The sequence below is a fragment of the Choloepus didactylus genome, chromosome 1 (assembly GCF_015220235.1).
Source record: "Choloepus didactylus isolate mChoDid1 chromosome 1, mChoDid1.pri, whole genome shotgun sequence".
NCBI classification, from domain to species: Eukaryota; Metazoa; Chordata; class Mammalia; order Pilosa; family Megalonychidae; genus Choloepus; species Choloepus didactylus.
The window spans coordinates 189,364,290-189,380,756 of record NC_051307.1 but is presented as its reverse complement, the minus strand read 5'-3'; the positions used below and the strand labels follow the sequence as shown (position 1 = coordinate 189,380,756).

At 41.8% G+C, this 16,467-nt stretch overlaps 1 protein-coding gene across 5 annotated transcripts in view; it reads left to right on the top strand.

Annotated features, from left to right (window-relative positions):
- The first annotated feature begins 27 nt into the window (after positions 1-27).
- EPM2AIP1 (EPM2A interacting protein 1) overlaps positions 28-16,467 on the top strand; it is a 79,270-nt gene continuing 62,830 nt past the window's right edge. For 2 of the 5 annotated variants that reach the window (XM_037847116.1, XM_037847125.1), the window contains exon 1: positions 28-5,944. In XM_037847116.1, the coding sequence (XP_037703044.1) occupies positions 39-1,967 (1,929 nt within the window). In that variant the 5' untranslated portion in view covers positions 28-38 and the 3' untranslated portion in view covers positions 1,968-5,944. Of the gene's footprint in view, positions 6,886-16,467 lie in introns of those variants that run through there. The other 3 variants (XM_037847151.1, XM_037847143.1, XM_037847133.1) reach the window with 3 other exon arrangements.

Here is a 16,467-nt window from a genome sequence, read left to right as displayed (position 1 = left end):
GAGATGCGATAGCAGGCGTGTGTCTCCCTCCTGAGGTGATGTGTCGCAGAGCGGAGGAGGGTGTTTGGCCCTCGCTTCTGGTCTTCTCTTCTCCTTGCAACCTTTCCGAAATCGGGCCCTCTCTTGTGGCCTCCAGCAAAATGTGGATGACGCCCAAAAAAAGCAGGATGGAAGTTGACGAGTCTCGGGTTTTCCGACCCGAGTGGACCCAGCGTTACTTGGTGGTGGAGCCTCCGGAGGGAGACGGGACTCTGTGCCTGGTCTGTCGCCGCCTCATTGTAGCCACCCGTGAACGCGACGTCAGGCGCCACTACGAGGCCGAGCACGAATACTACGAGCGGTATGTGGCGGAGGGCGAGCGCGCGGCCCTGGTGGAGCGTCTGCGTCAGGGTGACTTGCCCGCTGTCACCCCGCTCACTACGGAGGAGAGAGCTACTCGTGCAGGTCTCGGGCTTGCCCGCCTGTTGGCTTTGAAGGGTCGCGGCTGGGGTGAGGGGGACTTTGTTTACCAGTGTATGGAGGTGATGCTGAGAGAGGTACTGCCCGACCACGTAGGCGTTCTGGAGGGCATTGATTTATCTCCCGAGATCACAGGGCAGAGAATCCTGAGCATTGACAGGAATCTACGTAGGCAGCTTTTTAACCGAACCAGGGACTTTAAATCCTATTCCCTTGCCTTGGACGATCAAGCTTTTGTGGCGTATGAGAACTACCTCCTCGTCTTTATACGCGGAGTGGGCCATGACATGGAGGTGCAAGAAGAGCTTCTGACCGTAATCAACTTGACTCATCACTTCAGTGTCGGTGCGCTCATGGCGGCAATCCTAGATGCCCTGCAGACGGCGGGGCTTAGCCCTCAGCGAATGGTTGGACTGACCACAACCCACACTTTGAGGATGATTGGTGAGAACTCTGGATTGGTCTCCTACATGAGAGAAAAGGCTGTAAGCCCCAATTGTTGGAATGTTATTCATTATTCAGGCTTTCTTCACTTGGAACTGTTGAGCTCCTACGATGTGGATGTTAATCAGATCATAAATACCATATCCGAATGGATAGTTTTGATTAAGACCAGAGGCGTTAGGCGACCCGAGTTTCAGGCTTTATTAACTGAATCTGAATCAGAGCATGGTGAAAGAGTTAACGGACGATGTCTGAACAATTGGCTCAGAAGAGGGAAAACTTTAAAACTAGTATTTTCCGTAAGAAAAGAGATAGAAGCATTCTTAGTTTCAATAGGGGCAACCACAGTCCATTTCACAGACAAGCAATGGCTTTGTGACTTTGGCTTCTTGGTGGATATTATGGACCACCTTCGAGAACTAAGTGAAGAATTGCGAGTTAGTAAAGTCTTTGCTGCTGCTGCCTTTGACCATATTTGTACCTTTGAAGTTAAGCTGAATTTACTTCAGAGACATATTGAGGAAAAAAATCTAACACACTTTGCTGCCTTCAGAGAAGTTGTTGATGAGCTTAAACAGCACCTTAAAGGAGATCAGAAAATATTTGATCCTGACAGGTATCAAGCGGTGATCTCTTGCCTCCAAGAGAAATTTGAGAAGCATTTCAAGGACCTCAGGTTCATTAAAAAGGACTTAGAATTGTTTTCAAATCCTTTTAACTTTAAACCTGAATATGCACCTATTTCAGTAAGGATGGAGCTAACAAAACTTCAGTCAAATACAAACCTTTGGAATGAATACAGAATCAAAGACCTGGGGCAGTTCTATGCTGGATTGTCTGCTGAATCTTACCCTGTTATCAAAGGGGTTGCCTGTAAGGTGGCATCCTTGTTTGATAGTAACCAAATCTGTGAAAAGGCTTTTTCATATTTGACTCGAAACCAACACACTTTGAGCCAGCCATTGACAGATGAGCATCTCCAAGCCCTGTTTCGGATTGCCACAACTGAAATGGAGCCCCTTTGGGATGATCTTGTGAGAGGAAGAAATGAATCTAATCCATAAGCTTTTGCAGTAAACACTAAAAAACTCAACAAGAATTCAGTTCTAAAGCCAAAAATTGGTTTGATTTTTTTTTTAATTTTATCAAAAAATTTAAAAAAAAAGAAAACATTTCAAACAAAACAAAGGAATAAGAAAAACAAATTATTTTAGGATATTTGTTTTTGATTTTTTTTTTTTAAGTTTACTAATTTGGATTGTGGGAAAGCACCAAATTGATCATGATTCAGATTCTAACAGTTGCCTTTTTTTTTCTTTTTTTCCTTTCAAGGGCAGCATGGGACTGAAACATGAGAACACTACCTTTTTTAAAACCTAGTTTAATGACAAAGTCATTGTCTTTTCCGTTTACCATATAATTGTTTTTTAAAGAAGCTTAGTACTGATAATGTCAGTTGAATTAGAGTATATTTTTAAGGTATCCTGAAGATATATTCCAAAAATGTTAGCTCTTATTTTAACAATGTGTTAAAATTCTCATGCATGTAGTCTGAAATTATCAACTGCTTAAATGTATGTTTGGACCAATTTGCAGAAACTTGCATAGCAAGTTCAAAAAGATTCCAAAAAGGAAGAACACACATACATTGGAGATATTTTGTCTATCAAAATGGTTGACTGTTTTTTTTAAACGAACTTTTTTTTTCAGTCCGAAGTAAATAATGACCGAGTTCCTCCCTTTTGCCCCTGGCCCCACCTACCCCGGTGCTATTGAATTTTAGTCAGAGGAGCAAGAATTATTTTTAAGTTGCTGGTTTAGGAGGTTTCCTGCAATTTGGAGATCAGACTAACCAATTATAGGAGGTTTCCCCTGGATTTTTCAAAATCAAGGGCTTGTTGTATCAGCTTGCTTATTAAAGGATTACGGTAAGTATAGAATTGGTTAATGGTTGCCAGTTAGTAATTCTTTCTTTAACCCATACAGGAGTTTGGCCTTGTCCTAAAAGATGCCCTAATAGATTTTAGCACTCCAGGATCAAAAGGTGTGAGATATTTTAGCATATTTGTTCTATTATGGATGATACTGCTTTATAAAGAAATCTGCTTAAAGGGAACCCTATATTTTAAAGTGGTATTTATAATATTAGATTTTGTTAGGTGCTGGAAATGGATTTATTCTATTCTAGAATTTGAAACTGTCCCACGCATTTTATATTTAAGACAGTGCATAAGTAGAAATATTGAAAAGAAGAAGCCTTATTCACAGGTTGTAGCAATTCCATATTTCCAGTAAGACATCTGCTTAGTGCTAACACAGTGATTTTCAAACTCACATTAACCCATGAAAGGAAATCATGCAGTAAAGCCTAATATATAAAATTATCTTAAAAACAGGACCCAAGTTATAGATCCTCTCAAGTACAATTAGAAAATTATTGTGCTGAAGTCCTGTCTTAATTATTATTATTATCCTGTGGTCACTAATCAAGCAAATTCAAGGAACCAGGATACAACCAGTCCAGAAGGAACTGATGCCAGAGCAGTCAAAATAGATTCAAGAGCCTAACTACCAAAGTTGTCAGTGGTTCTCAACCAGAGGCAATATCCCCTCCCTCCAGAGTTTGTTGGGAACTGTGGGGTTGCATTTTTTTGGTTGCCATAATTACTGGGGGGTTCTGCTGGCATTTGAGCCTGAGGACCACCCCACCCCCACCCCCACTGTGGTGCATGAGACATTCTGGCACAGTTAAGAATTCTCTCTTTCAAAATGCAAGTAGGGCCCCAGGGGGAGATTATTTTATTTCAAAGGACAGCACATATTACCAGTAGAAACAAAATTAGAAGGGAAGTTTGGGCAAATTGACAGAATACTTGAGAGGTAAAACTAATTAGAACATTCTGAGTTTGGCTCATAGGGTTCAATAAAGTTTCCTTGATAGGTTCCAGGAGCTCACAATAGCATTTAGAAATCAGAAATTGGTGTTGAATCACATTAAAAGGTTATACATAATTAGTTTTGGGCAGAAAAACAAGCGTTACATATTCCCAAGATATTTATCAGGAATGGTCAGGTTGAGATTTTGGTAACGGAGTAAACTTAAATATCTGGAAAAACAGTAAAAAAGATTCTAGAAAACAAACAAAAATCTACTGTTAATTTCCTGATAGTTTGGAGTGTTCTCTTTCAAGACAAGTACTATATTACATGAGTGATTGAGAGACCTAAAAGCTGCTGTGCTGCTTTCTAATCCCAGTTCCTCAAATATTGAAGTACATTTTGTGAAGTTACAGTATATGTTTCGCTTTAGGTAATAATAAAATTAGTTTATATCATATAGTCACTGAGGGTAGTGGGGGTATAAGCCAAGAATTTTAAATTGACCCTCAACAATAGAGAACTTGTTATCAACTAGTCTTGTTTGTTTAAAAAAAAAAGTGTATACTTTACTGTTTTCTGCATTAAGTAGTTCTGTAACTGCATGTCAGTCTTTTTTTATATTGTTACTGGTTCTGTTGTGTCAGTGAATATAGTAAAAATAAGCACCATCTTACAAAAACTCCTATGTCCCTACTAGTTACTGTCTTATATCTCCCATCCCTACTAGTTTTCTTGAAAGATTTGTCTTTATTCCCAGTCTCCCATGTCTCCACTCAAACTGTTCTTCCAAGGCCACTAAACCCTTGTCAGTGTTCTTACCCTGCTTTGATATCACTGAAAACCTTCCTTGAAATATGTCCATACTTTAGCTTTGGAAGATGCTATCCCAAGGTAGGCTTTCTCAGTCTTCTTTGCAGGAGTCTGTTTCCCTTAACCATCTGTGTGTTTCTTAGAATTTTTTATTTCGTTTTAGGTTGTCTTCTCATTCTACATCATTTCCTAGCTGCCCTCTTCTTCTGTGGCTTCAGTTACACACTGTATGTTAATGACTACCAAATTCATATCTCCATTCTAGACCTTTCATAATTCATATATCTACCTCTAACTAAAACAAGTCCACTTTGTTCTCTCACTCCTCACTTTGATCTTGCCACCAACCTGCTCCTCCTCTCATGTTCTCTTCTTTAGTAACTGACATTAACAGCCATTTACTTGCCTTTGCCCAAGCCAAAAATTCAGTCATCCTTGACTTTTCCCTCTTCATCCTTCACATCCAGTCACAAAGAAAGACCTTTCTGTTTGTCTGCTGTCTAAATTCCAACTCTCCAGTGCCACTATCCTAATTCAGGCCATCAATTTATCTAAATTATAGCAACAGCCTCCTCACTAGTTTCCTTTCCCATGCTGTAGCCAGATTGTTCCAACAGGTATAACTGGCCATACGATTTCACTGCTTTCACCATTGCTCCTAGGATAAGATGCAAATATCTACTCATATTTCAGGTTTCAGTTTAAATGTCATTTCCTCTAGGAAGCCTTCATTGATGCCCTCTAGATTAGGTACCTTACTATGCGGTCCCTAAACACCCTGTTCTTTCCCAACATATACTTAGCACAATTTATTGTGACTGCTTATTGCTTACTGCTAGACCTTATCAGCCTTTCTCACTGTTATATCTCTAGAGCTTAGCACAGTGTCTGACATTTCAATAAATGTTTGGATGAATAAATATTTGTGTAGTGTTTTATGATCTTTGAAGCTTTTTCACAGTCTTGACCTTTACAGGGGCCCTGCCTTAGGCCATTCACTGGGTAGTTGTCATCCACATTTTACAAGTTAAGAAATGAAACTAAGTTCTTTGTGATTGGAGACCTTATCTTTTGTATTGTTTTAATTTCTAAAGTTTAACAGGGCTTGTCATATGGCTGAAAGATTTTATGCAAATGTTGTTGATGAAACAAACTTAGATTGCAATTTGCCCTAGTAAACATATAAGTACTAAAGCCAGGATTCAAACCCAGGTATACTCACATATTGTAGTATTTGTCTTTACCTCTGCAATATAGAAAAAAGTCTTTATTTTTCCTTTAATTTCTAAAGGCAGACTTTCAACAGAACCTTCATATAGATGGAGAGGATTGGACAACTAAGTAAACTAAGGTAATACTTCAGTAATTAAAAAGTTGGATTCTGTATCAGGAAAGGGTATTACAGCTTAAGAGCTAATATCCATTTTTTCCTTCTGTAAGTATCAACCTGAGAAGAAAATGGCATGCTGTTTTATTTGCCACTTTCCTGTTTTCTTGCTCTTTGGGGAATTAAAAGTAAGTAAATTTAACATAATATTAGGAGAATGACTCGGTCAGCCATTCTGGTCACTAGATAGTCAGATCACTTGCCTTCCTTTTGCAGAATGCCCTCATCACCTCCCCAGGGCAGATGACCTAAAAGTCACAACTAATATATATATAGATTTGCTATATTTCTTTGCATTCTTATTCCCATGTCTCTCTCAACTTAATTTCTGGGTACCTGGAGCCTTTCAGGCTTAGGTGGGAGAGCCACACTCTTAGGCTCTTTTTCCTTGAGCCATTTTGACCAATTTAGGGGGTTTTCTAGTGCTACAGTCTTAATTAGATTATTATTCTGAGGCATTTTAACCATTTAGAGATCTTCACAGTAGGTATAATAAACATCCAATGATTTGATACTTGCTGCAAAACTGAGCTTTAATCAACATATGGGTTAAAGGGTCTCTCATTTTTTTCTTACTATTTGTAACTGATAAGCAGCCTCATCCTTCCCAATAAGTTCTTGAATTTGTGAACTTGATTCCTTTTCATTTCTGCCTGCAAACTGAACAGTTCTCTTCTGAATTTATTTTTTTTCCTGTGTATTTTGTTAAATGCAGCCAATAGCACAACCACAAAGTATTTAATTTTCTTCTTTTTCTTTAGTAAAGATTAGATCATCTGCCCTCTTAAGTTTTCTCAACGACAGTTTTGCCGCTCTATAACATGCATTGCCACTTTATAAATTATTTCTTCCATCCTCCAATAGCAGTTTCCTACATGCCTGTCAACTAATCACTAAGCCATTGTTCAATATTTTAATTTTTTTTTTTTTTTTTTTTTTTTTTTAAGTAGGGAACCAATTTCTGTATTAGGATGGGCTAGGTTGCCATGTGGTAACAACCACAAAATCTCAGTGTGTCATGTAACATATCCATTGCATTTTAGCTTGGGAGTTTGCTCTAGGTCAGGGATTAACAAACTACAGCCCACAGGTGAAATTTATCCTGCTGCTTGTTTTTATAAATAAACTTTTATTGAAACACAACCTTGCCTATTCGTTTACATACTGTCTATGGTGCTTTCATTCTGTGATGGCAGAGTTGAGTTGTTGTGACAGAAACTATGGCCCACAAGTCTAAAGTATTTTCTGTCTGGCTCTTTACAGAAAAAGTTAACTGAATCTGTTCTAAGCTGTCTGCATTCTGGGATCCAGGCAGACAAAACAGATACCATCCTCAGATGGTGTGGCTGCTCACTTTGGGAAATGAAAAAAGAGGGTATAACATATCACCTACTAGAAATTTAAGCTATTTCATTGGCCAAGGCAAATCACATGGCCACACTGAAGCTCAAGGAGGGTGTAATCCCAGCAAATCCCTAGGATAGATGAATCCCTCCAAGCTCCTGGGAGGGAAACCGGAAATATTTGAAAGATATGGCTTGCTTTTTCAATCTCTTAGTGGTCCTTTAATGAACAGAAATAATTTTAATGAAGTCCAGTTTATCCATGTTTTTCCTCCAGGTTAGTGGTTTTGGCATGTGAAGAATCTTTGCTATCCAGGGTCATGAAGATACTGTCTTCTGAAATTTTGATAGTTTTAACTTTCACATTTAGGTCTATGATCATCTTAAGTTAATTTTTGTATATGGTATGAAGTAGTGGTTCAAGGTTTATTTTTTTCCAATATGAATATCCAATTGACCTAGCATCTTTTATTGAAACAACCATCCTTCATACCCTGAACTGAAATGGAGTTTTTGTTGTAAACCAGGTGGCCGTTTTAGTGAGAGGCTGTTTGTGCATTGTCTATTCTCATCTAATCTTTGCCTATCCTTGCACCAATACACCCAGTGTTAATTACTATAGCTTGATAGCTGGAAGTGTGAGTCTTCCAGCTTTATTCCTTTTCTTCAATATTGACTTGTTTACTAACTCCATAGAAACTCTAGCAATAAACAGCCCTGTTCCTAGCCCAAACCCAAAACCTAACTATCTCTAATCCTACCTATAGTCCTAACTCTTATCACTTACCCTAACTTTAATTCTACGTCTAGCTCTCACCGTAACACTAGCAATCATCCTCACTTGAGGCTTAAAGGTAACACTAACTCTTACCCTAACCCTCAAACTAGCCTAGATTTAACCCTGACTTCTACCCGTAACCCTGTCTGTAATCCTGTTCTTAACCAAAGCACTAACCCTAAGTCTAGTCCTAAATCTAACTTGCTCTAACACTAACCCTATCACAAAACCTTAATCTAGTCTTAAACCTAAAATTTACCCTAAACATTCTTCCCAAAAACTCACCTAACTCTAAATTTAGCAGTAACCTAATCTAGTCCAAAAACTCAACTGTAATCCCAACCTTAGATCTAATGTTAGACCTAACCCTCACTTTAGTAGTAATCCTAACTCAAGTCCTAATTTTAAACATAGCATTAACCCTAACTCAAACCATATCTCTAAATCTAGCTTGAAAGCTAATCCTAGAATTAGCAATAATTCTCTTTCTTGACAGGCCCTGAACTCCAATTCTGTCCTCCTAGTTCTGTGGGACTGCCAAGACTCAGCTTAGCTGATTTCAGGCTCTCAACTACTGCTTTCAATTTGTCAAATATCTTGAGTGGGAAAGCAGCACCAAATATTTGACTCACTTCTCTGGGTTTTCCCTATTCTGGTATGCAGTCCTCTCCAATTTCTTGCTTTTTTATTTTTTTGGTAGCTCTCATACCTTCAAATAGTTTTTGTTTTTGTTTTTCTTTTTTAGCTTCTGTTCAGCAGTTCTGCTTATTATCAGTGGGGGAATTAGTGTGAAACCAGCCAGACCACCCTTACAAGAAGTGGACATTTCTGTCTATGAATGTATGTCTGGATGTCTTTATGTGCTTGCTGAACATTATATTTGGAGAATAGTTTGTAGAAATACTTTGAGGCCTAATACCATGTTATCTTCCAGAGAAGGCAGTAGCACCCTGGGGTCATCTTAATCCAATTTCAGGGATTAAGATTATTCTAAAATGAGCTTTTTAATAGGACTCTCTACACCTGGTTCACCTTTTTCTTAGGGTACAACCCTCCTGTTGTGCCCTCAACATAAAGTGCAGAAGTTTCATCAGGGCCTCCATCTTCGTTATTTAGCTTCACCTAAAACATTCTAGTTCCAATTTAAAGCAAGCACTATAATGCATATTAAGCAAGTGCTATGTAAGTGCTACAGTTCTTATTAATTCTGCATGGCTAATCCATTACTATAACCTATTGGCTTGGCTCTATCTTCAAAATATATCCCAAATCTGACCACAGCCACCCCCACAATGCTACCCTAGTCCAAGGTATCCTCATCTCTTGTCTGGATTATTTCAAGAGTCCCCTAATTAGTCTCCCTGCTTCCATACTTCCCTCATACAGTTTATTCTCTACACAGCAACCAGAGTGATCCTTATTTTAAAATATAAATACTGCCAGTGTGGATGTATTATATCCCCCAAAACTCCATGTTCTTTAATGCAATCTTGTGGGGGCAGACATTGGATTAGGTTGGAACCTATTGGTTCAGTGTTTCCATGGAGATGTGACTCAGTCAACTGTGGGCAAGATCTTTCATTGGATTATTTCCATGGAGGTGCTGCCTCACCCATTCAGGGTGGTTCTTAACTGAATCACTGGAGTACTTTAAAAAGAGCCACACAGGCCCAGATGCTTGCTGCAGATGAGACACGGTTTGAAGACGGCTGTTGAAAGCAGACTTTTGCTCCAGAGAAGCTAAGAGAGGACGAACGCCTCAAGAGCAACTGAGAGTGATATTTTGAAGAGCAACTGCAACTAAGAGAGGACAAAATGCCCCAAGAGCAACACTTTGGAGAACACCATTTTGAAATGCAACCTGGAGGCAAGCAGACACCAGCCACGTGCCTTCCCAGCTAACAGAGGTTTTCCAGATGCCAATGGCCTTTCTCCAGTGAAGGTACCCTTTGTTGATGCCTTACCTTTGACAATTTATGGCCTTTAAACTGTAACTTTGTAAACAGATAAACCCCCTTTATAAAAGCCAATCCACTTCTGATGTTTTGCAGAAGGGCGGCATTAGCAAACCGGAACACAGACCATGCTACTTCTCTGCTCAAAATCCTCCATTGGCTTTGTTTATCCATTTTTTAATTGGATTGTTAGTCTTTTTATTGTTGGGTTGAAGGCTTTCTTTATATATTCTGGATATTAAACTGTCCCGGCCCGCGGGACGATCAACGGAAGCTCCAAGTCCTGTGAAGGAAGAATGGTATGTGACAAGAGACATGAGGAATGACAGCAAGACAGGTTTCTGATCAAGCTGCAAAATTTTATTGAGAAGGCTGAGCATATATACTCTAGGGTAGGATGGGGGTGGCTAGTAAGGACGGGTGGCGATCTAGGATTGGCTGCTGCTGTTGCTAGGGTGGAAGGCAGATGTAGGGGGATTGGCGGTTGCTGTTGCTGGGGTGGAAGGCAGATGTAGGGTTAGTGCTTTTGGCGCGAACCGCTTCCGTAAAGAAGGCGGAGGGCAACCCAAGCTGTTGTTGCATCGGCCCTGGCGGCCATGTTTCCGTCATTGCTGAAAAGTGGACTTCATGCATGCTACCTTAATCGCCCACAACATCTCCTCCCTTTGTTTTTCAAAAGGATGGAGGAAGAATGCTGATTGAGCATTCTTTTGGCATTAACCTGCTGGGGGAAGTAGAGGCCTCATTCCCCAAGTTGTTTGTGGCTCTGTTTTTCTGGGGAGGGGGATTTGTGCAGAGCAAACCCCTATGCAAATGAGGCATACTTCTCAAGGAGCTCGAAAATGGCCTTTAATTGTTTTGGCCCTGCTTTGCAGTGCTTTGCCTTGCACCCAGCAGTACCAATCAAGGCACACGCTTGAAGCATATTTTCAAGTTATATGCTGCTCCCGTAGGAGGGGGCCTTTCACCCGTAAGGGTGGGTAGCAGTTAGTTAAGCTGGATTTATACCTTGGTCAGCGAGGTGAAGCCGGTGATAGTGCACTTGAATAGGCTTGCCTAGGGCAGAATCAATTTGGTCCTTTACTAGCTGTATTATTCTTTTGATGGCCCAAGGTGCAAAGGATATTATAAGGAGTATGGTTATTAAGGGGCCTAGTATAGGGAGGAGGTAAGGAAGGATTCCGTCGAACCCCCAGGAGGCACCTCCTTGGGTTTCCCGTTCACGTTTGCAGTTTGCAATTCCTTCCCTAAGTTTGGTCATGAAATCTCTAACTACGCCAGAATGGTCAGCGTAAAAGCAACATTCCTCACCTAGTGCAGCACAAAGCCCTCCTTGCTTAAGGAAAAGTAGATCTAAGCCTCTCCTGTTTTGGAGAACAACCTCCGATAAAGATGTAAGGGATTTCTCAAGATGGGTGATGGAGGTTTCATTGCGGGCTAAATCTTTGTCTATAGCAGCTCTTAGGTGGGAGAAGCCTTGGCGTTGGAGAATGATAGAGGTGGTTCCGGTGCCTAGGCCAGCAATACCTAAAAGAGAGGCAATAGTGACAGCCGTGACAAGTTCTCTTTTGTTTCTTAGCATGGTTGGAGGCTGCGCGTCCCAGTGTTGATAAAGGTCATTTTCTTCATGGTAGAGGACACGGGGCAGCACAGCCACTAAGAGGCACATTTCCTTTGTTTCAGTGAGGGCTCTTGCTGAAACGCAAGGAGTAAGCCCCGTGGAAGAGCACAGCCATTTTGCCCCTGTTGGGGGAATATAGAATTTACCTTGCGATGGAAAGGATGACTGTGCACAGACCTTTTTTAAGGAGGGGGAAACGTTACCAATACAATGCCCAGAGTGGATAACGGATTGCATGGTGAGGCCGATTTTTGTTGTATTCCAAGGACATTGGGGAGGATTGTCTTCGTTAGAAATATTAAATGAGGTATTAAGGGCTACAGCGTCATAAAAAGGGGGGTTGACAGAGAAACATAGCCAACAACTGCAAGTAAGGTTAGGCTGGGAGGAGTTTAGGGAGAGAAAGGTGGCTTGGAGCACTGTCCAAAGTGAGTTATAGATTGGCTTAAGCTCTATGGAAGAGCTTGAGGGTGACAATGTTGGGTTGGTAGTAGAGGAAGAATCAGTGGAGATGGTAGTAGAGGAATAATTGGCGGGTTTGCGAGGAGGGGTAGTTGGGGGCGGGGGAGCGAGCACTACATTTGGCCCAATGGCGAATGGTTTTTGCTGTACCGCTTCCTTTTTTATTATGATAAGACTCCCTGGGTCGACTCCTTCCAAATAGACTCTGAAGCCCCAGGTTCGACCGATTAGCCAGGAGGGATCAGTAGGGAGCTGTACGGTGAGATTTAGTTTTTGACAATTATATTTATCGTAATAAGGATTGATGGAATGGTCACGGGGCTTGCAGCCAAAAGGGGCCCATTTTAAAGTTAGGTAATGATCAGGGGCGTAAGGCTTCCAAGTAGTGGCTAATGTTTCACACCCCCAGTATGCACAGTAGTATTGGTTGGGAGCATTGCAGTACTGTTTCCCAGGGTTTGAGGATGGGCACATGTAATATTGGGCCTGGTTAAGGCAAGGTGTGCCCTCCGGGAACAGGATTAGGTCACAGGCGTAAACAACGAAGGAAGGGCGTCCTGCGGTAACGTGGGTTTGCACAATCTTGGAATCTTCCCATCGTGCCAAGGTCCATTTCCAAGGCTGGTGGGGATTGGGACTGTGGATAGCGGTACCTGGGTCATTAAGCACACTCTGCAGGAGAAAATGTAAGGTGGCAACCTTAAATGGCAGTAGGCTTAACAAGGCCATACTAATAGGGGTTATAGGTTTCTTCTGTTAAGGAAAGCAAGCTAGCAGAGTGAAGCACCCTACAACGCACAAGTACGTTATAGCAAGCAGGATTCTTTCTAACGGGCTTCAATGTTCTGGGGCAACAGCTGCCAATCCGGCTGCAAACAGCAAGGCCAGAGAGCCAATTAGTAAGAGCCAATAGTTCATGTGGCCTTAGCGATGGGGCAAACCTGTAAGTTGGGCTTCTCTTGGTTGCCGGCTGCACGTAGGTTGGGCGTGTTCTGGGCAGGCTACAGCAAAGTTGGCGACGTGCTGGAAGAGAGAAAGAAAAATTTTTTCTCAGGGAGGGGTTTGTTCCCTGGAAAGGTTATTGTTAAAGGGAAGGGGGGATTTTGGGGCTTGTTCTGACAGTGGAGGATTAACATGTCTAATTAGTCTTTCTGGAAGCCAGCGAGGACCCTCTTTTTCTTGGTCATATATGCAAGCAGAGCCTCGTCCCCAGATGATAACGGGGTCGGGCCCATTCCATTTTGATGTTGAGGGGTCGCGCCACATAACGGTGGCTTGCTGCGTTTGTGTTTTGGGATGCCAGTGTCTATCAGCTGCAGAGTGTCCTTCATTATCCAGAGTTAGGAAATTAAGAACAAAAAGAGCATGACGTAAAAGATCTCAGGGGCGTTGTTTTGTGAGATTGAGAGTGCTATCAGCTAGACTGCACAGGGTATTTTTTAGGGTGCGATGTGCTCGTTCTACTACTCCTTGCCCCTGGGGGTTATATGGTATTCCCGTAGTATGCTTGATTTGTAATTGTTGACAGAAGGTTTGAAAATTTTTGCCAGTGTATCCAGGTCCATTGTCTGTTTTAATGAGCTTAGGCTGGCCTAAGATGGTGAAACAATGTAGTAAATGAGAGATAACGTGTTTTGAAGCTTCTCCTGATTGTAGGCTAGCTTGAATGAATCCGCTATATGTGTCAACACAAACATTTATATATTTGAGTTGCCCAAAACTGGCAAAGTGGGTGACATCCATTTGCCAGATTTCATTTGGGATGAGTCCTTTTGGATTGACTCCCAGGTGAGGGACTGGCAATTGGGTTACACAATTTTTGCAGGTTTTAACAATTTCCCTTGCTTGTTCTCTTGTAATATTGAATTTTAGGCTGAGAGTGTTTGCATTTAGGTGGTGTTGAGCATGGGCTTGGGAAGCTAAGGTTAGAGAATCGCAGAGATTGGGGCATATTAACTGAGTGGCAGCGTCTGCTAGCGCATTGCCTTTTGCAAGAGGACCCGGTAGATTTTGATGGGCACGGAGGTGCCCCACGAAGAAGGGGTGCTGTCGTTTGAGAATTAGTTTTTGTAGCTGTGAGAATAAGGGGACTGCATTGGAGGAAGGTTTGATAAATGGAGTTGTTTCTAATAGCAGTATAGACTGGGCTATGTATGCGCTATCAGTGTATAAATTAAAAGGTTGGTTTTGAAGGTGGGAAAAAACCTGCAGGACTGCATAGAGCTCGACAAGTTGAGCTGAAGTATAGGGAGAGCACACGGAAAATGCTTGACCCTGGATGACATATGCTGCGGTCCCATTTGCTGAACCATCAGTAAAGACTAAGGTAGCAGAGTCTATGGGTTTTGCTTTAGTGACCTTTGGGAAGGTAAATTGATGGATTTTGGTGAACTGAATTAATGGATCGCCGGGGTAATGGTTATCAATATTGCCTGGAAATGAAGAGCATGCGATAGCCCACTTGTCATCGGTTTGGGAGAGCCAATGGATTTGATCTTGAGTGTACGGGACGATAAGGGAATCGGGGTCTTTTCCAAACAATTGGCGACTAGTTTGTCGGCCTTTAATTATGAGGGCAGCTATAAGAGAAATGTATGGCGAGAGCACTTTTGATGGAGTAGCGGGGAGGTGAACCCAGAGCAATGGGTGGCCTCGCCCATTTGGCTGTTTTAAATTGGATTGCCAGAAAACTCCTGTAGGTGTGTGAGTTGTAGCAAGAATTATAAAGATTAAAGGTTGGTGGTAATTTATTTGATAGCAAGTTTGACTTTGGATAGCTTGATTTATGATGGTAAGCGCTTGCATTGCCTCTGGAGTTACGCTTTGGGGAGAGGAGGGGTTTGCGTCTCCCTTTAAGATATTATTGAGCGGCAGAAGAGTTTCGGTGGGCAGTTTTAGGTAGGGGCGAAGCCATTGAATGTCCCCTAAAAGTTTTTAGAAGTCATTTAGCGTTAATAGATGGGAGGTTCGCAGTTGAATGCGGGGTGTTAAAACTTGCTGGTGCCAAAGCTCGAACCCTAGATAGGAAAAGGGGTCCGAAGTTTGCACCTTGTCAGGAGCTATTTGAAGACCTCTTGCTGTTAAATTTTTTAGAAGGTCTTGAAAACAAGAGTGTAAGTTGGAGATGTTTGGACCTGCTAATAGGATATCATCCATGTAATGAAGGATGTAGATTTGTGGCCATAGGTGCCTGATGGGGTTAACAGCATCTGCAACAAACTTTTGGCATAAAGTTGGACTATTGGCCATACCTTGTGGCAGGACCTTCCATTGAAATCGGGGCATAGGGCCTTGAAAGTTGATTTGAGGAACACTAAAGGCGAAATGTTGCCTGTCTTCTGGGTGAAGCGGCATGGAAAAAAACCAATCCTTTAAATCTATAACTATTTTGTGAAAACCGATAGGGATAGCAACTGGCGAAGGGAGACCAGGTTGTAGCGCCCCCATGGGCACCATAGCTTTGTTCACAGCTCGTAAATCCTGTAACAGTCTCCACTTGCCTGACCTTTTTTTTATTAAAAAAATGGGAGTGTTCCAAGGGGACTGAGTAGGCTCAATATGTCTGGCGTTAAGTTGTTCCTGTACTAACTCTATCACCGCTAGGGTTTTTTCCTGAGTCAGGGGCCATTGATCAACCCATACTGGTTCTATGGATTTCCAGGAGATTTTTTCAGCATGGGGTACAGGGATGTCAACGGCCCTCAGGCTAAATTTTGGGAGAGCCCGAGTCCTGTTCTAGCTGTATTAGGTGTTATAGAGATGGGCTGTCTTATTCCTTGATTAGCTTTGCCTAGGCCTTTGCCAGGGAGAAAGTTCATTTTGAGCATTTGAGCAGTAACTGTATCACTAGGGCTGCACATAAAAACTTTCATTTGGGCTAAGACATCTCTACCCCAGAGATTAACGGGGAGATGGGGAATTATATATGGTATAACTGTACCAGTGTTGCCTTCTTCATCTTCCCAAGTTAGGGTTTGTGAGCTTTGTAGGGGATTTGTGGCTTGTCCTATTCCCTGTAAGTGGGTGGCAGCGGCCGTGAGAGGCCAGGATTTTGGCCAGTGGTTTGAGGATATAACTGTGGAATCGGCTCCTGTGTCTAAGATTCCTTCAAATAGCTTGCCATTAAGTTTTAGTTTTAAGGTGGGCCGATTATGGGATATTGGTTGCGCCCAAAAGATGTCGGAGGATCCAGGGCCCTCTGTGGGGCTCTGGAGTTTTTTGAAGTTGGAGTTGACATGCTGAATGGGGAGTATTATAAGTTGTGCTATTCGAGTGCCAGAGGGAATAGGGATAAGATTGTTTGAGGTGGCTGCGATTATTTGTATTTC